Here is a 19,768-nt window from a genome sequence, read left to right as displayed (position 1 = left end):
GGCACTGTCAGTCAGCCCCATTGACTTAATTTAAATTTGTATTTTTCTGGTCCTTAGTTCTGTAATATGGGGTGAATTTCAACGAGCTAACAGTGGCGTACTAACCAGTGACCCCATTTCAGATTTAAAAAAAATATCACGTGAGCATTTTCTGTGATTATTTCCTATATTAGTTATAAATCATATGACAAAATTACCAACAACTGCCACCTTTACACCCTAAGCAATCTGCACCTGTGGCATGCAGGGTCACATGATACTAGTTTCGAAATACATGGTTTCAATTAAACACACACCCACACATTATGAATAATGTAATTATTCAATCAAATCAAAATTTAAGTTTCAATCAAAATGCAATAAGCAGTTTTTCAGATATATGGAAAAATGTGCGTTTGAGAGAATCCTCTGTGACCACACAGGTAACCAACAATTGCTTAATTATATATATATATATATAATATTGCTTATATATATATATATATATATATATATTATATAAAAAATAAAAAATTTGCCGAAACCCGGGATCGAACCAGGGACCTTTAGATCTTCAGTCTAACGCTCTCCCAACTGAGCTATTTCGGCTGGCATAAATTTTATATATAACGCGTTTACCCTATGACAATGTCTCTATAGAGAGAAATATTTAAAATTGTTTAAAAAAAAAAAAAAAAGTTTGGGGAGGGGCTGCAAAATATTTTTAACTGTAGCAAGTGGCTCCAACTGATCACGTGGGCCTGGGAACACAGAGCCACGTGGCTTGAAACTTGCTTGATCAAAATTCCTTAAAAAAAAAAAACTAAAAAAAAAAAAAAAAATCTCAATCGTAATTATTTGTAATCTGTATAAAAGTAATCCCGAGCAGCAGTGACATTTTCTGGAAATATATATATATATATATATATAAGTAATCTCGACCACAATACATATCTATTCTATATACGAGCGCGTATTATTAATAAAAAATAAAAAATAAAAAATTTAGCCCCCCTTGCCGTGCGAGGATTTCTCCTGCCGTGACCCGGATTCGAACCGGGGTTGTTGCGGCCACAACGCAAAGTACTAACCACTATACGATCACGGCGAGCTACTGGGGAGCTGTTACAAGAGGCGGCAGCGACGGTCCTCATGCAAACCAAGCATTACGTCACAATACACAATATCCCCCCCCCCCCCCCCCCCCCGCACCCGGACTATGCAAAATGCAATTCCTTTCTCAAACGCTTGGGGACAATTTACACGAGTCTAATTTTTCTAGCAATGTTGATATGGCTTGTTTCGGCCAGCTTGGATCAGGCTTGTAAATAATACACAATAATATCCGAGGCTGAACGAGTTACGTTAAGCAGCGTTGCACGTTGACACCCCCCCCCCCCCCCCCCACTTCCTCCCCCCGCACCCGGACCATGCAAAATGCAATTCCTTTCTCAAACGCTAGGGGACAATTTACACGTGTCTAATTTTTCTATAGATGTTAATATGGCTTGTTTCGGCCAGCTTGGATCGTTGCACCTTGATAACCCCCCCCCCCCCCCCGCACCCGGACTATGCAAAATGCAATTCCTTTTTCAAACGCTAGGGGACAATTTACACGAGTCTAATTTTTCTATAGATGTTAATATGGCTTGTTTCGGCCAGCTTGGATCCTTGCACCTTGATACCCCCCCCCCCCCCGCACCCGGACTATGCAAAATGCAATTCCTTTCTCAAACGCTAGGGGACAATTTACACGAGTCTAATTTTTCTATAGATGTTAATATGGCTTGTTTCGGCCAGCTTGGATCGTTGCACCTTGATAACCCCCCCCCCCCCCCCCCCGCACCCGGACTATGCAAAATGCAATTCCTTTCTCAAACGCTAGGGGACAATTTACACGAGTCTAATTTTTCTATAGATGTTAATATGGCTTGTTTCGGCCAGCTTGGATCGTTGCACCTTGATACCCCCCCCCCCCCCCCCCGCACCCGGACTATGCAAAATGCAATTCCTTTCTCAAACGCTAGGGGACAATTTACACGAGTCTAATTTTTCTATAGATGTTAATATGGCTTGTTTCGGCCAGCTTGGATCTTTGCACCTTGATAACCCCCCCCCCCCCCCCCCCCCCCCCCCCCCCGCACCCGGACTATGCAAAATGCAATTCCTTTTTCAAACGCTAGGGGACAATTTACACGAGTCTAATTTTTCTATAGATGTTAATATGGCTTCCCATATGGTCTAGCGGTTAGGATTCCTGGTTTTCACCCAGGCGGCCCGGGTTCGACTCCCGGTATGGGAATGTACTTTTTTTTATTATTATTATTTTTTTTTAATATACATTAATTATTATTATTATTATTATTATTATTATTATTATTATTATTATTATTATTATTAATATACAATAATAATTATTATTATTATTTTTTTATATACATTTATATCGCTATCACATCACAACACATTTAATAAAACACATTGTTTCGAAAACGTGATTGTAGATCAAGCTTATCGCTGTTTATTGTAAAACTGATATCATAAACTGTGCTTTATTTCAAATAACCTTCGCTTTTTAAAAAAAAAAAAAAAAAGTCCCGTGACCATTTCTCAAATTTTGGGGGCGTGGCAGGAATGGCGAGAACTAGTTACGCTGTTTCTGATTGGCTTACAGGGAGTCGGGGACTGTCCAATTGAGAGCAGCGTAGTTGAGAAGCCGGCAGGGAGACCCATGCTTGCGTGAAAGCGGTGCTTCAACATGGTGAGTTTTTGGGACGCCAGTGCCTGATCAATATTGCATTTCGGATTGATTTATCTAGTTTAACTGGTGATAATTTGACCATGAAGTGGCTAGAAATGTTTGTCTCGAAGCAATGTAATATTATTAACTTAGTTTAGCTGTGCTGTGCTTTTGCTTTGGATAATATTATTACCACTACTGCAATTATTATTATTATTATTATTATTATTATTACCACCAAAGTGGTCGTTTTGTTATCTAGAATGCCGTCAGGGATATAATGTATAATTTCATCAAGGAGATCTGATGAAAAAAAAAACAAGCAAACGTCCCGAAACGCGGAGAGCGAAGATGGCCTCTGTGTAAAAAATTTAGCTCGTCTGAATTCGTGACTCGAGATTTTAACTCCGTTTCGTTGTTGAAAGCAACGTGTAAAAACAATACTGGTTCCATTAGCATAGAATTGATTTTAAAATATGTAGCACAGGCAGTGAGTCGATGCACAAAACACATTCTCTAAACTTAGTCATTAAAAATTAGAAGCAGTTCTCTTTCTTCAGCCCTATATGAAGCTTGTACAGTGAAGATACTAAGTTTTGGGGTATATTGTAGACGATTTTAGACCGTGGATTTAATGTTCCCAGTTTTCCATTCAAGACAACCCCCCCTAAAAAATAATCTCGTTAAGAAGTTGCGGTAGTCACACTTCGCCACAACAGGGCAGGCTCGAAATATTAAGAATCCGCCTCTAGCAGATTCATACAAAATAAGCCTTCTATTTTTTAAAAGTAGCTTGACATGATTATTTATTTTTTAAAATCAGATTGTATTTGTATCCTTTTTGATTGTGTTTCAAATAACTTTTTTCTCAAATACTGTACTTTTTTTTAAAGGTTACATTTACAATGTAAATTGAATGTTGGCATGCCTGCAGAATTGTAATTAGCCCTGTATTTAATCAATTACATTTCAATTACACACCTTTCAGAGTGTTGGCAAGGCAAATTCTCGAACTGCCATAGAGTGCACACAAGCTGTTTTCAAAGTTATATATATATAAAGAAATACATTTAAAACTGTAAAAATGAAACTGGCGGTGGTCTGGCATGCCTGCCTGTGTGATTGTTTGCTGGGGTTCATAAACTCCGTGTCTCTGTGCAGTTGAGACGGGAAGCCAGGCTGAGGAGGGAGTATCTCTACAGGAAAGCTAGAGAGGATCAGGCGCACACCATCGAGGACAAGAAGGAGAAACTCAAACGGGCGCTGGACGGTGAGATGAATTTAAGACTTTTTATTTATGTATTTATTTATTTATTTTAATTTAAACCAATGTTTCTTCAAAAATAAAAATAGCCCGCGTCTTAAATTTGAATGCAGTGACGACGGTTGTATAAAAATCGGCAGACAAAAAAAGGTAGTGACTTGCCCCGAGAAAAGACGAATTAAAACGATACTGCCCGATCTGGAATCATGCACGACATAAGCGTCAGACTGGGAGACGTCAGGTGACGCTGGAATCCACCAACGCAGGGGATGATGACTAGGAGATGATGATGATTATTATCATAGACGAGTCTGTAACATTTCATGGCAAAAAATGTTAGCATTTCTTTTTGTAGAAATATATCTTTGTAAATGCATCTTTTGTTTGATGTTGTATCAGTACAGTGCGACTATTATAGCTCCCGGTAGACTCATCCACGTTTCATTAAACTGCGCCTTTGACGTTTCTTTAGCTGTTCTGCGTGCTGTGCGTCACGCTGTGATTTTGAATTGATGGCGGGTGGATGTCGCTGACAGGCTCCTTCGTTGACGTGTGTGTTTTTCCTCTCTCGTTTCTTTCAGAGAATCGTCTGATCCCTACTGAGATCCGTCAGGAAGCCCTGCAGCTCCAGACCCTCCTTGAGTATGACGATGAGGGAGGAGAAGGTGAGAGACGAACATTGCCCTACTCTTGAATTTCAAGCTAGCTCTGCTTCAGTACTTTTCACTTTTAGAACATAAAGTTTCCAAACGAGAGGAGGCCCCATTCGGCCCATCTGGCTCGTTTGGTTGTTAGTAGCTTATTGATCCCAGAATCTCATCAAGCAGCTTCTTGAAGGATCCCAGGGTGTCATCTTCAACAACATTACTGGGGAGTTGGTTCCAGACCCTCGCGATTCTCTGTGTACAAAAAGCGCCTCCTATTTTCTTAATAAACCACACGTGAAATTTATTTCAAATAGGAAGACGCGTGAGACTTTTTAAAAGTGGTTTAAGACGCCTGATTAAAGCACAAAGCGGTCTAGCATTTTCACACACGAGTGCCTGTTTTTGCGTGCAGGTAGGTATATCAAGGTGTTCTAATATATTTGCACTCTGCAGTTTTATAGAAAAATTAATTTGTTTTTTTAAGGATTACAAACCCTTTTTCTCTTTCCCTCTCTGTCCCTGTCTGTGTCCAGGGGTCAGTTCTCAAATGGACGATGAATACAAGTGGGCGGGTGTGGAGGACCCCAAAATCATGGTCACCACGTCCCGGGACCCCAGCTCCAGACTCAAGATGTTTGCCAAGGTCAGTGCAGGCGTGTTGTCTTTTCCTGCACCCTCTGCAGCAGTGTTTAGAAGAAAATCATTGATTTACTTTTGCTGTTGATATATATATATATTTGTATTCACACATGGTTAAATCAACGAGAGAATTGCTTTTGTTCAATTGCTTTTTGTATTAAACGTCGCGGTGCGTCCAGATAACGCTCCCTCCTGCAACAATGCTAGTGTGTTGCGGGAACAGAAAAAAACAGCTTTTGTTGCAGTGGGGAGCGTGATCTGGGTACACTGCGATCCATAAGGGCGACACGGGACACAAGCAAAGGGACACGTTTCTTGTAAACTGCAGGGGGGGTCTGAAACAATAATATAATACCTACCTAAGTTCAACACTTAGAAATGTAAAAACATGTATTAAAAATAGTCTTTCTCAGTCCCAATATAAATGTAATTTCTATTGGATTATGACGCAGTTTAATGTTTTGTTCGTAAAAAAAAAAAAAGCATTTACAAAGATTAATAAAGTGAAATTTCAATTTTTTATTCATTTCATGGCGTCGGGCATCATCATTATTATTATTATTATTATTTATTTCTTAGCAGACGCACTTATCCAGGGCGACTTACAATTGTTACAAGATATCACATTATTTTTACATACAATTACCCATTTATACAGTTGGGTTTTTACTGGAGCAATCTAGGTAAAGTACCTTGCTCAAGGGTACAGCAGCAGTGTCCCCCCCACCTGGGATTGAACCCACGACCCTCTGGTCAAGAGTCCAGAGCCCTAACCACTACTCCACACCGCTGCCTCCTTCATCATTCTTCATCGTAAAGATCAGAGTTTTTTTTCTTTGGAATTATTATTATTATTATTATTATTATTATTATTATTATTATTATTATTATTTTGAACAGGTGGCTGCTGTTGACATGTCCTCAAATTGTATTTTTAATTTTTTTTTTTTTTTTCCCAGGAGGTGAAGCTAATTTTCCCCAACTCCCAGCGCATGAACAGGGGGAACCACGAAGTCAAGTCCCTGGTCGTGGCCTGCAAGGCCAACGATGTGACGGACCTGGTTGTGGTTCACGAGCACAGAGGGCAGCCGGGTAAGAGACCAGGGCTTGAAACAGGAGTTACTGAGAGCATTGCCATCTGGGGCTTCTGTTAAAGATTTCGTTACTACTCCTGTTAGTTTTTTTTTTTTTGCTTAAAAAACTGGATCAAACTGCTGTGCAATGGGAGTCTTATTTCCATCCCTGATATTGTTTATGGCTGGGGTTTAGTGGAACACACAGCCCTGAATCTATCTCTACATATCTAGATGGATTTTAAGGTGTTGCTTTTAAATTTATAAGGCATTTGCACCATTGTATTCAAATGATCTCAGGTCACAGAATGCCAAGTTGTTTACCCTCCCACAAATTACAAAAAATAACACACAGGTGGTAGAGCATTCAGTTATAGGGCCCCAAAACTCACAGCTTTTAAAACAAGATTAAAAATGCATTTTTATAATGTAGCGTTTATTAATTTCTTAGCAGACACCCTTACCCAGGGCGACTTAGTCGTAAACAAAAAATACATTAAGAATCACAGTGCACGTATTAATACAATTAAGAGCAAGATAAAATACAATGACTTCAGTTCTAGTAAGTACAAGTATATGATTAAATGCAAAATACTAGATTGAATAACTTTTATCTGTGCCTTGTTTTACTGTTTTTCAGTTTTCTATTGTGAAAGGTGCTATATTGAAAATTAATTATTATTATTATTCTGTAGATGGAATGATAGTGTGTCACCTTCCGTTCGGCCCCACTGCGTACTTCACTCTGTGCAACGTGGTGATGCGTCACGACGTTCCGGATATCGGGACGATGTCCGAGGCGTACCCACATCTCATCCTGAACAACTTCACCTCCCGTCTCGGAAGGAGGGTGAGTACAAGGAGGGACCACCACCCCCAACCCCCGATCAAAGGGTACACCGCAGAACTGTCCAATCGAACATGCGGTTTTCTGAAACGCTAATATTTGTGTTCATTCTGTTTTCGCGCAGGTGTCGAGCATTTTGAAATACCTGTTTCCCGTCCCGAAGGAGGATAGCAGGAGGGTGATCACCTTCGCCAACCAGGAAGACTACATCTCGTTCAGGTGAGGACAGGTACAGCTTGGTGTTTTCAGTTTCAAATCCCTTTCAATCAATTCCAACACACGATTGATCAAAATCGCAATGGGCAGATTCTCACAGTGGCTGCAAGTGACTTAAACTGAAGTCACTCTAAAATATCAATTTCTGATTCCTATGAACGAATTGGAAATTGATTTTTGATGGAATTGGAACTGACCTCGACCCAGGGGTTAGTCACAAAGGGACGGAAATAAGACTCCTATTGCATAGCAGTTTGATCCATTCCTGGTTTTACTGTGAATTTAATAGAACACACCCGAGCTTGTTACCTGTACACTGTGGCTAATCAAGCTGGTAGTAAAATCTGGAAAGGGTTGAAACTGCTGTTCAGTAGGAGTCTTATTTCCATCCCTGCATATACAGGCTTATCAAAGACTCTCTCTCTGTATTTCAGACATCACACATACAAGAAAACGGATCACAAGAACATTGCACTGACAGAAGTGGGGCCCAGGTTTGAGATGAAATGTATGTAGAGTTGCTGATTTTTATCCAGAGAATTGCTTGATTTCCACCCTGCTTGATATCACTTTGGCAAAGTTTTGCATCACCCTAAAGAATGAACTCATTTTGCTTCATAAAGTCGAATGAAACCTGCTGAAGACTTTTGCGATATTGTTTTGTAGTTTTGTGATAACGTGATGTTAAATAAGATATAAATGATGTTCATATAGTTTTTATTTATTTATTTAAAATAAATTGGGTTTCCATGCTAAAATTCTAGGTGATGCAAAACTTTCTGGCCATAATGCTTCACTGTTTCTGCATTGTCATACCGTTCCCAGAATAGCCTGCCCAAGAGACAATGTGGTTTGTAATGGTGCGTTTTGAAACCTGCACTGTAATGGCCTGTTCATGCGAGATAAAGCATTGCTCAGGGAAACGGATTACTGCTGTGGACAGATGCAGTTCGTTGATTTTAAGAGCTGAAGTTAAACCCATTTCCTTCACAAATGTTTCATATGTCCAGAAATATAGAATCCTACAGTCTGTTTATTAATTTTTATGTGAAATTTATAATTGGGGTTATCTGGAATAAAGTGTTTTTTTTTTTTTTTAATTAATAATTACTGAGGAATGGTTAGGCAACCCTGCATAGTTAAACAGCAATTTAAAAATAGAGCATTTAAAAGTAGAAACTGGGCTATATCAGGTAAGAACTAAAAACCTAAAACTATAGACAGAGTTGGGGTCAACTTTCAATTTGCATTCTCTTTTGTTCAGTTCCAACACATGGTTGATCAAAATTGCAATTCCCAGTAACGTGACAGCTATAAAAAGAGACTCCCGGCAGAGAATTAATGAAACCGACCCATCTGTTTCAGTGTACATGATCAAGCTGGGCACTCTGGAGAATGAAAGCACAGCAGAAGTGGAGTGGCGTCTGCATCCCTACACTCACACTGCAAAGAAAAGAAAACACCTGAGTGTGGAGTGAGTGGGGAAACCCTCCGCCAGACCGAACCAACACCAGGACTTCTCACAGCGATCCCCAAACAACGCGGGAAATGACACACTGCAAATATTTGTCAAAGGAAACTTTTTTTTTTTTTTGGTTAAATTTTAAAGCAACAGATTTCACCATAGAAGTGCAGTGGAACCTCTCGTCTTATCTGTGTTCAGATACAGGGAGGGTGTATGCTTACCTGATATTGTGGGAGAATGTTTGGGGTTAAAATTCGTAAGATACAGTATTGCATTTTGACAACTATATTCTGCTATGCAGAGTAACGGTTGAATTTGTGTTTTGGGTATTTTTATAAAGTATTTGAGAGATATATATCCTTGTGTCGCTCCTTATTTTTCTGTGCTGTGAAGCTTGTTCAGTAACAGCACCCCCAATTACCCAAACACCAAGATTCTGGTTCTTAAATCTAAATTTGTAAGTGTATTTTTTAGGAAAATAAAATGTAAGCCTAATATTTTTATTCCAACTGATTCCAGCTTAGGCACTTAACATAAGGACTACCAAGTTTCAAAAGGCACTAGTCCTTTGACTAGTATCACAATTTTGTTAGTGTCTAACCCTGTAATGAAGTGCATGTGTGCCAGAAAAGAAACCTGGAATTAACCAAATTAGAACGCTTTTATTTGGAACAGGAACATCACAAACAGTAGTAATAGGCTCTCTCACATACAGTACGAGGCGGGTTTGTTCAGTGGAGTATCCCCTCTCTCAGTACTCCTCTCCTTCCTCAGCTTCTCCCTCCACAGAGTCGACTCCCACCTCTTCGTAATCTTTCTCCAGAGCTGCCAGATCCTCCCGGGCCTCGGAGAACTCTCCCTCCTCCATCCCCTCTCCCACGTACCAGTGTACGAAGGCCCGCTTGGCGTACATCAGATCGAACTTGTGGTCCAGGCGGGCCCAGGCCTCGGCGATCGCGGTGGTGTTGCTCAGCATGCACACAGCGCGCTGCACCTTGGCAAGATCACCCCCGGGCACCACTGTGGGCGGCTGGTAGTTAATGCCAACCTGGAGGGGAAATGAAAACATGATTCGGCTACATCTGCTATGCAGGCTTTTCTAATGAGGGCTATCCAGAGGGCCTGGGCTATGACAACCTTTATATGGAGGAATCTTTTAAAGTTAGTCATGCTTGTACTGGGGTTATGTAAAGGTTCAGGCAACTTTTTCACAATAACTGCTGTATTTTTTGGCTTTTATCTACTGTTCATGTAACTATTAATATGTATCTAACCGTGTTTTCAGTTTAATAAAAATTACATCCTTCTTGATCTTTGTAGTGACAGCCAGGCTTGGGATGCTTACATTTACACATATTATACATTCTGGTTTTATGGTTTTTTTTTTTCTTGTTTGTGTAATTTGCCCTTTCAGTTTCACTAGTCGCTCTTAAACCAGAACCTCTGATCTAGCAGTCTGTTGGATTGCTCTAACCTTGAAGCCGGTGGGGCACCAGTCCACAAACTGGATGGTCCTCTTGGTTTTGATGGTGGCGATGGCTGCGTTGACGTCTTTGGGCACCACGTCACCGCGGTACAGCATGCAGCAGGCCATGTACTTGCCGTGGCGCGGGTCGCACTTCACCATCTGGTTGGCGGGCTCGAAGCAGGCGTTGGTGATCTCGGCTACGGAGAGCTGCTCGTGGTAGGCCTTCTCCGCGGAGATGACTGGGGCGTAGGTGACCAGGGGGAAGTGGATGCGGGGGTAGGGCACCAGGTTGGTCTGGAACTCTGTGAGATCCACGTTGAGGGCCCCGTCGAAGCGCAGGGAGGCGGTGATGGAGGAGACGATCTGCCCGATCAGCCGGTTCAGGTTGGTGTAGGTCGGACGCTCGATATCCAGGTTGCGTCTGCAGATGTCGTAGATGGCCTCGTTGTCCACCATGAAGGCGCAGTCCGAGTGCTCCAGGGTGGTGTGGGTGGTCAGTATGGAGTTGTAAGGCTCCACCACTGCTGTGGAAACCTGACCGGGGGAGGGAATTTCAATTAGAGGCACTTTAACATTATTGTACATGCAAAATGAACACAATACAATTAGAAATAGAGCTTCAGGTTACTGTAAATGACTTGAAGACCAGATGCTAAGGCTGTTCTTTTGCAGAAGGTCATTTCATCTTTTAAATTGTGCGTTCACACTACTGTATATTAAATACTAGTTCAATTACAAACATCTGAGAATGAGCTGTGAGAATCGGGAATGCTCCTGTGGTTTACCTGCGGAGCCGGGTAGATTGCAAACTCCAGCTTGGACTTCTTGCCGTAGTCCACAGAGAGCCTTTCCATGAGCAGGGAGGCAAATCCGGAGCCGGTCCCACCGCCAAAACTGTGGAAGATCAGGAAGCCCTGCAGTCCTGTGCACTGGTCAGACTGGGGAGGAGAGAGACACACATTTAATGTTGAAAAAAGACAATTCTTTAATTCTTCCCATACTGTGAGAAAAAGCAGCAGGAGCACACTGGGTACTTGTCTCAACAGCTAAATGTAACAAACTGCAAACAATCTGGGACCAACTTTTACAAAGCACTACTAGGTAGCAGCCCGCTAATGCGAGTTGAATTGTTCAAAAGAGAACATTTCTTTAGTAGTCACTGTAGATTAGATGAGCTGTAAAACTATGCCATCCTGTTTTGAAATATTGTTTTGGATAGCTTGCAGTCTGCTGAGTGCTGTAAGACTACTTTGTGAGGCTGCCCCCTGCTTTCTTTCTTTCAATGTACTCAGAACTATGCGTGACAGCATGTATTGGCAGCTCACCAGCTTGCGGATGCGGTCGAGCACCAGGTCCACAATCTCCTTGCCGATGGTGTAGTGCCCGCGGGCATAGTTGTTGGCAGCGTCCTCCTTGCCAGTGATGAGCTGCTCCGGGTGGAAGAGCTGTCGGTATGTCCCTGTGCGCACCTCGTCTGAGAGAGAGCGAGACAAGAGCACTCAGCACTGTGTAATAGAGGCACTTTGAAACCAGCATGGATTCTCCAATTCTCGGGTGTTACAACCAGAATACGCAACACAGGTTGAAAAACAAAAAAAAGGGAAAAAATGTTTGTTGTAAAATCTTCACATGCGCACAAGAGTTGAATGGTCATGAAACAGTTAATGGTTTAGAAAATCAATCTAGAACCAAAGTCATTGTATTTATCTTGCTCTTAATTGTATTATTACTTGCACTGTGATTCTTGAAATGTATTTTTGTTTATGACTGTAAGCCGCCTTGGATAAGGGCGTCTGCTAAGAAATTAATAAATAATAATAATAATCAATACCTGAAACCTAAGTTTACATCAGCCAGGACAAGAGCACCACTTATTCACATAGCAGAAACACCGCCAAAATGTATATTTAAGGTTAATGTAGCAGAACACATTTTAATAATGGAAAAAAAACGGTTTCTGCTTCTAATGATGGGTTTAGCCTCACCTGAAAGTTGCGCTTGCCAGTCTCTGATGCAGGACTGTAGTAAAAGTTGACTGTGTTCACTCACCGATCACAGTGGGCTCCAGGTCCACAAACACAGCTCTGGGGACGTGCTTGCCGGCTCCAGTCTCGCTGAAGAAGGTGTTGAAGGAGTCATCTCCTCCTCCGATGGTCTTGTCGCTGGGCATCTGTCCGTCCGGCTGGATCCCATGCTCCAGGCAGTACAGCTCCCAGCAGGCATTGCCGATCTGGACCCCAGCCTGGCCAACGTGGATAGAGATACACTCACGCTGGAAAATTAGAAAAATTCACAGCATCACAGGATCATGTTTGTTTCAGCTAAAGAAAACTTGGGACTACGGCCTGTCCAGGTATGCACTTAATATTTTAACGATTTCTGACTTTTTATTATTGTTTTATTTATGAGCTGAATGAAAAAAAAAGTTTTTGTGGATGAAAACAGCTGCTTGGAACGGTTAGGATGTTTGCTTATTTAGTTAGTGGGTTTGTTTTTGATTTGTATGCGATTTGAAATGTGGGATCTGTATTTTTGTGTCGGGAGACGGAAGCTCCCATCAATCTTTTTCTCTCTCATCTGATTTTGGTTTGGTCTGATCAGTGGACTTTGACTAATTTCACACTATTACCAGCCTACAGGCAACAAAAAAGAAGCCTACTTGAACACAGATCTCGCAGAAATAAATTATTTTGATCCCAAACTTGGCAGTTGACTATTTTCTTCAATAACTACTGTACTTTGCCGATGTAACCTCAACTGAATACTTAAAAAAAGAATAAATAAAAAACAAACTACATTTTTTTCCCCCCCAATAGCTTTCATTTGTATACTTGACACGTTAGTAATTTTCCTTGAAAAAAAAAACACTCTCTTTGTGCCAAGCTTTCTATATAAAACGTGTTTTCATGTATATAAAAAAAAAAAATAGGTACATTTGGTTATTATCTGCAGATGTAATTTATATTATTATTACCGCTACCCCGTGTCATTTTTTTAAATATCAATGCTATCTATCCCTGGCTCCTGTTTAAATAAATAAATTTACATTTTGTTCAAATAAAACTAACCGTTTAACGTATCAAACTATATAAAAAAAACAACTGCCACTTCAATTTGAATATTTTTAAATGATAACTGTTATAAAATAGTTCTTACAGCAACATCTCGCTTTCCTTTGGGCGGGAGCTACGATTTTTTTTTTTTTTATTGCACCAAAATATAATTACGGGTATTATTTTATTATATTTTTGTTACATGGCTTTTAAAATGAATTTGGCCTTGTTTTAAAAATTTAATAAAAGCTACCTGCGAACAATGCAAAATACGGTTTTTTTTAACCGTCTAACTGTATTTGTGTTTAAAAAAAAAAAGGTTAAATGCAAAAGTATCATAAAAACATCTTACCATGTTTCTAGAAGAGTTTTTGCGAATATTATCTTAAAAGTTTAAAATTTAAAGATTTCCTTGTCTTCGGTGACACTGTAAAAAGCAACGGCTACGCGTCAACAACTGACTTGCTTCAACCGTCGACACGCTTATTTATAGCACACCCCCAACGTTGACCCGCCCACTTTCAACGCTTATTGGACAATGACACACTCAATTTTGTCAATTTTGGAAATCGAACCATCTATTGGATACATTTATGTCAATTAAACGTAGTTAGATCCAATCTGCTTTCGAGTTTGCAAATGGGCGGGATGGTCAGTTTGAATTTTATTTAAAAGATGCTGAGGCGCGAAGATGCGACTTCCCTTCAAATACCTTGAAAAATTAGTAAAATAAAATGCTGGATGGATTCATTTTAAAATTATTATTATTATTATTATTATTATTATTATTATTATTATTATTATTATTATTATTATTAACTGCCATTTCCCACTTTCTGGGTCTGAGTTTTAATTTTAAATTGAAGTAATGCATTTTGTTTTAAGTACTTGAAATTCTTCAGATTTTAAATATAAGAACATTTCCAAAATTACGTTTTTATCCCCCAAGGTATCTTCAAGAGTTCGTGCATGAAAGGGTTAATGTCACTTTGACATTCTTTATACGATATCATTACATCAGCGTGGGGTCAGAAAGTGGTACACAGTCACAATGTGGTACGCCTACCGGTTTAACGCCAGAAAACGGTATAAATTAAAATAACATGAAAGGGCCAAAGTCAGTGCATCGTGCCCCATTCAGTTGATCGTTTCCTTGTTTTAAATCGGAGCTAAAATAATTTGTGCATGACCAGGCATACCACTTTTTAAACCGTACCACAAAATAATGTATACAGGTGTTCTCCGGGGATACCTAAACAGTTAATAGAGTTCATGTCGCAAAAGCACAGGGAAAAATACATATATATATATATATATATATATATATATATATATATATATATATATATATAATAAATACATATTTTCTCATCACTTCCCATAAATCTCTCTCGACCGCAAGTTGAAAAAGTTTTCACTCGCCGTGACGTCACGGTTTATGAACCGCTCCGTTCGCCGTACACACAAATTGAGCGACAAACGCTCTCGTCCAATCGGCACTGACGGTTTGGCGGCACCGGCCAATAGCATCGCGGCAGGGGGGCGTGTCAAATGCCAACGCAGGCTTCTTTGCCGCCTTCTTTTTAACACTCAGAGGATTCAAGATGGCTGGTCCGGGTAGGTGGTATTTTTTCTAAATAATATGTTCAAGGTAAAAAAAAAGACGACAGGCAGCTCCGACAGTTAGTTTGAGCCTGTCTGGTGGCTGTGTGCCTGGGTTTGGAGGGTCCAAGCCTCACCTGGGGTTTTTTTTTTTTTTAAAAATGAGACTTTGGGGTTTTGAAAAAGGACACTTTTTTTTAAAAACAAAACAAAAAGGACATTAAAACTAATCCGCACTCAGTGTTTTAAAGTAAAAAAGACAATTCTGGAAAACGACGTGTTTTTTTTTTTTTTTTTTTTCAGTGAGTTTGGAAAATACCAGGTGCGTTTTGTTATTTTAAGCTCGGAAAGCTAAATAAATAGTTTATTTATGTACGGTTTTGGTGTTTCTCACTGCACGAAACTCTTTTCTGACTGTGAGACCGAAAACATACACATACATGTTCGTGACCTGCTGTGTATGTTCCCTCCCCCGCCGCCTTCCGAGTAAAACTGATCAAACCTCGTATGTTAAAGTCCAGGAAACGATATTAAATCAAGAGACCAACTGGCGAAAAAAAACAAAAACGAATCGCCACTAAATCATAAAGTTACTGCGATTCTTTCAACTTCCAAATTGTACGCTCATCAAATCAGGTGTTGAGTTTATATTACTTTTTTTTTACACGATATATTGTGATTCGGGCCGCAATTAATTAGACGATATACCCAGTATAATGTACAAGAGTTTTGTGTAAGGTGGTTTTCTGGCGTACATGACAATTAATTCATTGATTAGCACCACCCGACGATCATCAGGCATTTGCGGGCGGAGATTTGAATGGGTCGGAACCGGTTTAACGCGATTTCACAGTGCTTTTCATACAGCAGAGGCAAGCAGTACACCAAGAAGCAGCTACAGACGTTTCCATCCAGGCTACTTATCTTAAAACAAAACCCTTTCAAATATGTCATTTTGATAGTGTATCTTTTTTTGTGTTCCCTATAAAAAACGAACAAGGGATGGAACAGGGTCAAAACAATCACATATGCGTCACACACGTTTAACCGTCACTGAAAATCTTATAGGGTCGGATATGCGAGTGCTGACTATATGATTTACCTCTCTTTAGATTTAAGTTTAGAGAGGAGTAAAGCACTGAAACGATGTCAGCTTGTTCCCTATTTTTCCAGCTCAGTGATAAATGATCCATTGGCCTTATACCTGTTTTATTATTATTTATTTCTTAGCAGGCGCCCTTATCCAGGGCGACTTACAATTGTTACAAGATATCACATTATTTACATAATTTTTTTACACATTATTTTTACATACAATTACCCATTTATACAATTGGGTTTTTATTGGAGCAATCTAGGTAAAGTACCTTGCTCAAGGGTACAGCAGCAGTGTCCCCCCCACCTGGGATTGAACCCACGACCCTCCGGTCAAGAGTCCAGTGCCCCTAACCACTACTCCACACTGCTGCCCTGTGTGGAGTGTGCTAGCTTTTCCATGTATACATGGGTAATACAGCTAGAGTATTTAGCCAATATATGGGTCTATTCAGTCTTAACCTGCAGTCATCAAAACTGTGCCAAGTTTGTGTCCGTAACACCAGCTGACATAATTTGAAATACTGCAATGCTGATGTTATGGGAAGGGAACTAAATTCATTACAGCCTCCTTCCTGCATTTTAATGTCAATTGGTGTCAGATTTTGCAATGCCTAATTCATTAAATGTCACAACGGAAATGTGATCCTGAACTTGGGCAGCAGTGTGGAGTAGTGGTTAGGGCTCTGGACTCTTAAGCGGAGGGTTGTGGGTTCAATCCCAGGTGGGGGGGACACTGCTGCTGTACCCTTGAGCAAGGTACTTTACCTAGATTGCTCCAGTAAAAACCCAACTGTATAAATGGGGAATTGTATGTAAAAATAATGTGATATCTTGTAACAATTGTAAGTCGCCCTGGATAAGGGCATCTGCTAAAAAATAAATAATAATAATAATAATAATAATAAGCAGAAATCCTGATTAGGTGACGCAGACTGTATCTGCAGATTGGTTCTGTGAAGCATCTTGAGTATTTGTATTAACAATGGCTTTTAAAAATGTAACTCAAGTAAACGTCGGCATGTCAAACAGTACCACTTTTTAAACCATACCACAAAGTAATTTATACAGGTGTTCTCTGGGGGTACCTGAACAGCTAATAAAACACTGGGGGAAAAAAAAAATCAAATTTTCTGTCAATCTAAACCAGAACTTGCTTCCAATTTGATACAGCAAGTATTTTTGTAAAATCTTCAGAAAACCATCAGGCAAAAACATCACATCACATCACATGAGGGGGACATTATTACTCGGAAGTGTTTTCAAAGCCTTGACTCCAGTATTTAACTGCGGCTTTTCGAAGGAGACAAAACCTCTGTTCATTAGTTTAACAAAAAAAATCAAAAACCGAACAAGTAAGTTCTATATTTCAGGTCACTTTAGTAGCAGTCTCTTGATAACTATGCCGACGAAGTAGCTGCAGAGTGTGGCTAATCTGTGAAAGACTGCGAATTCTGAGGAATTCCTTTATCTGCAGATTTTAACTGCCTCTGCTTCTGAGAAATATGCAACTGTGTCTCAAACACTGGTCTTAATGCGACCGCTAGTCAAATCAATGGAAAAAAAAAACTACAGAAATGTTTTGTGGTGTAGCAGAAAAAATGCCATACATTACAGAGTAGCTCACTGTTAGAATTGTTAGTCACTTAAAGGATCCTTTTTGAATGATTTTAATGTCAGCGGTGTTAAAATCTCTGTTTTAGAGCAGTTTAATACAACCCCAGTCAGGGTTTGAAACCAGCACTAGCCCTGTAATGAGTCCTGGGTTTCAAGACTCTTTTTTTTATAGGTGTGACCAGGATCCTGATCAATCTGTCTCCTAGTTATTATTATTATTATTATTATTTATTTCTTAGCAGACGCCCTTATCCAGGGCGACTTACAATTGTTACAAGATATCACATTATTTTTACATACAATTACCCATTTATACAGATTTTTACTGGAGCAATCTAGGTAAAGTACCTTGCTCAAGGGTACAGCAGCACTGTCTCCCACCTGGGATTGAACCCACGACCCTCCGGTCAAGAGTCCAGAGCCCTAACCACTACTCCACACTGCTGCCTAGTAAATGTGCTTTGAATGAACTGATCTCATTACAGCATGATTAAATCACACTTCAATCTATAGGTTTGCTAATCAATCGTCAATATCTAACATCAAACTCTTGGCTCGTGATCATTCAAATAATATGTGTATACTCCTGTTTTATAGTTTTGTTTTAATACCAATTAAAAAATATATGACAGGACCGAAGCACTGTCTATTTATCAGCAATCTGTAAACCTAACTTGTTGCATCTTATTTCATATTGTACTTCAGTAGTATTATTTGCACTAACTGTAAACTATACTGCATCTAAATATGAAGCTTGCATTGTAACCCTGTACTGCCCTGTAACACCTGTGTGAGTCGCCTGGGATAAAGGAGTCTGCCAAATAAATAAATAAATAATGATTGAAAGAAAACGTATAGCTCTAGAAAGAAAGACTGATTGAGTGACGTGTGTAATGATTCATTGATAGGAGTAATGAAAGATTAAATAATTGTATTTATTTTTTGCAGGAACTGTAGTTCTGCAACTGTGTGTACTTGTATTGTGTTTGGCGAAGGGTTCTTGTGAGTTTCAAGCCCTGTGTAACTTCCTTCAAATCTGTTTCTCCAGCCAGTAATGTTTAATTTATTATCCCTGTAGCCTGCTACAGTTTAGGCAGGTAATTTGATGATGAGTTTTTTTTTTTTTTTAAGCTCGGCCAGGTGCGTCTCAAACCAGCCTAACTGGTCCGTCAGGAGAGAGGTGCAAGAAAAAAAAGAGAGGATGGAATTCAAGGAAAACTAATGGCTGTAGCTAATTTTTAAAATGCTGGTTTAATCAGGTTTCAAGAAGGGTGAAATCAGAAATCATGCTCAACATTTGTGACACCAGAAGCTTTATAAGTTTAATAGGCTGTGTATAGGTTGTCTTTTATCCTATAAAGGGTGAGGGAACTGCATGTAACTGAGAGCAAAGAAGACTGACAGTGGTCTTTAAAATCTTAAAAAGGAGTTGACATAGTTAACCCAAACCACTATTTCAAGCGGGTTACCTAGTCATGTTGTTGAAGGAGACTCTTCTTCACACAGAGAGCGGTGAGGGGATGGAATGGGTTACCTAGTCATGTTGTTGAAGGAGACTCTTCTTCACACAGAGAGTGGTGAGGGGATGGAATGGGTTACCTAGTCATGTTGTTGAAGGAGACTCTTCTTCACACAGAGAGCGGTGAGGGGATGGAATGGGTTACCTAGTCATCTGTCGATGCTGAATCACTGGGATCCTTTAAGACCCGACTTGACAAAGTTCTGAGATCAGTCAGCTGCTCAGAACCGGACGAGCTCTGATCGTCTGAATGGCCTCATCTCGTTCGTGAATTTCCATGCAGTTTGGGCGAGAGGTTCTGGGTTGGTTTGAGAAATTATCTGTAACAGTGATTTCATTTCGTACACTCTGTTTAATTAATTGTTTTGACAAAAAGATTAATTCTTTAAGAATGTGTCTTGGGTGTATAATAGCTACCCAACATTATTGGCGGGATCTGTCTTGTTAAGGTCCCAAATTATTATTATTATTTATTAATATTATTTATAATAATATACACATCAGACCTGCGTTCTTTGCTGAAATTGCAGTTTAATTTCAATGC

The 19,768-nt window shown here is 39.8% G+C and overlaps 3 protein-coding genes and 3 non-coding genes across 6 annotated transcripts in view; 3 read left to right on the top strand and 3 right to left on the bottom strand.

Annotated features, from left to right (window-relative positions):
• Positions 1-515: 515 nt before the first annotated feature.
• On the bottom strand, positions 516-588 carry trnaf-gaa (transfer RNA phenylalanine (anticodon GAA)). The gene has a single exon. It is a non-coding gene; the product is annotated as a tRNA-Phe (tRNA).
• A 427-nt stretch (positions 589-1,015) lies between these two features.
• trnah-gug (transfer RNA histidin (anticodon GUG)) lies at positions 1,016-1,087 on the bottom strand. Its single transcript has one exon. It is a non-coding gene; the product is annotated as a tRNA-His (tRNA).
• A 1,122-nt stretch (positions 1,088-2,209) lies between these two features.
• On the top strand, positions 2,210-2,281 carry trnae-uuc (transfer RNA glutamic acid (anticodon UUC)). Its single transcript has one exon. It is a non-coding gene; the product is annotated as a tRNA-Glu (tRNA).
• Positions 2,282-2,641: 360 nt separating this feature from the next.
• imp4 (IMP U3 small nucleolar ribonucleoprotein 4) lies at positions 2,642-9,225 on the top strand. Its single transcript, XM_034002605.3, has 9 exons — positions 2,642-2,740; positions 3,881-3,989; positions 4,565-4,648; positions 5,164-5,273; positions 6,229-6,361; positions 7,038-7,192; positions 7,314-7,408; positions 7,840-7,913; positions 8,771-9,225. The coding sequence occupies exons 1-9, from the start codon at positions 2,738-2,740 to the stop codon at positions 8,881-8,883; spliced, it is 876 nt and encodes a 291-aa protein (XP_033858496.1). The 5' UTR covers positions 2,642-2,737; the 3' UTR covers positions 8,884-9,225.
• A 287-nt stretch (positions 9,226-9,512) lies between these two features.
• LOC117401772 (tubulin alpha chain, testis-specific) lies at positions 9,513-13,838 on the bottom strand. Its single transcript, XM_034002604.3, has 6 exons — positions 13,744-13,838; positions 12,388-12,610; positions 11,664-11,812; positions 11,124-11,276; positions 10,345-10,872; positions 9,513-9,918 (listed from the first exon to the last, which is right to left on the bottom strand). The coding sequence occupies exons 1-6, from the start codon at positions 13,744-13,746 to the stop codon at positions 9,622-9,624; spliced, it is 1,353 nt and encodes a 450-aa protein (XP_033858495.1). The 5' UTR covers positions 13,747-13,838; the 3' UTR covers positions 9,513-9,621.
• A 1,111-nt stretch (positions 13,839-14,949) lies between these two features.
• Positions 14,950-19,768, top strand: part of LOC117401630 (serine/threonine-protein kinase A-Raf) — a 28,042-nt gene continuing 23,223 nt past the window's right edge. Inside the window, exon 1 of the mRNA XM_034002406.3 lies at positions 14,950-15,008. The gene's annotated coding sequence lies outside the window, so the exon portion shown is untranslated. The remainder of the gene's footprint in view (positions 15,009-19,768) is intronic.

Source organism: Acipenser ruthenus, chromosome 55 (genome assembly GCF_902713425.1).
Source record: "Acipenser ruthenus chromosome 55, fAciRut3.2 maternal haplotype, whole genome shotgun sequence".
NCBI lineage: Eukaryota > Metazoa > Chordata > Actinopteri > Acipenseriformes > Acipenseridae > Acipenser > Acipenser ruthenus.
Note: the sequence above shows the minus strand (reverse complement) of the source record. Positions and strands in the feature narration are given on the sequence as shown.

Excerpts from the sequence above, each read along its gene's own strand:
- LOC117401772 (XM_034002604.3), bottom strand. Across the intron at positions 11,813-12,387 it reads CCTGGAGCCCACTGTGATCG|ACGAGGTGCGCACAGGGACA; the intron begins GTGAGTGAACAC and ends GCTCTCTCTCAG. Across the intron at positions 10,873-11,123 it reads CAATCTACCCGGCTCCGCAG|GTTTCCACAGCAGTGGTGGA; the intron begins GTAAACCACAGG and ends TCCCCCGGTCAG.
- imp4 (XM_034002605.3), top strand. Across the intron at positions 4,649-5,163 it reads TGACGATGAGGGAGGAGAAG|GGGTCAGTTCTCAAATGGAC; the intron begins GTGAGAGACGAA and ends GTCTGTGTCCAG. Across the intron at positions 7,409-7,839 it reads GAAGACTACATCTCGTTCAG|ACATCACACATACAAGAAAA; the intron begins GTGAGGACAGGT and ends TCTGTATTTCAG.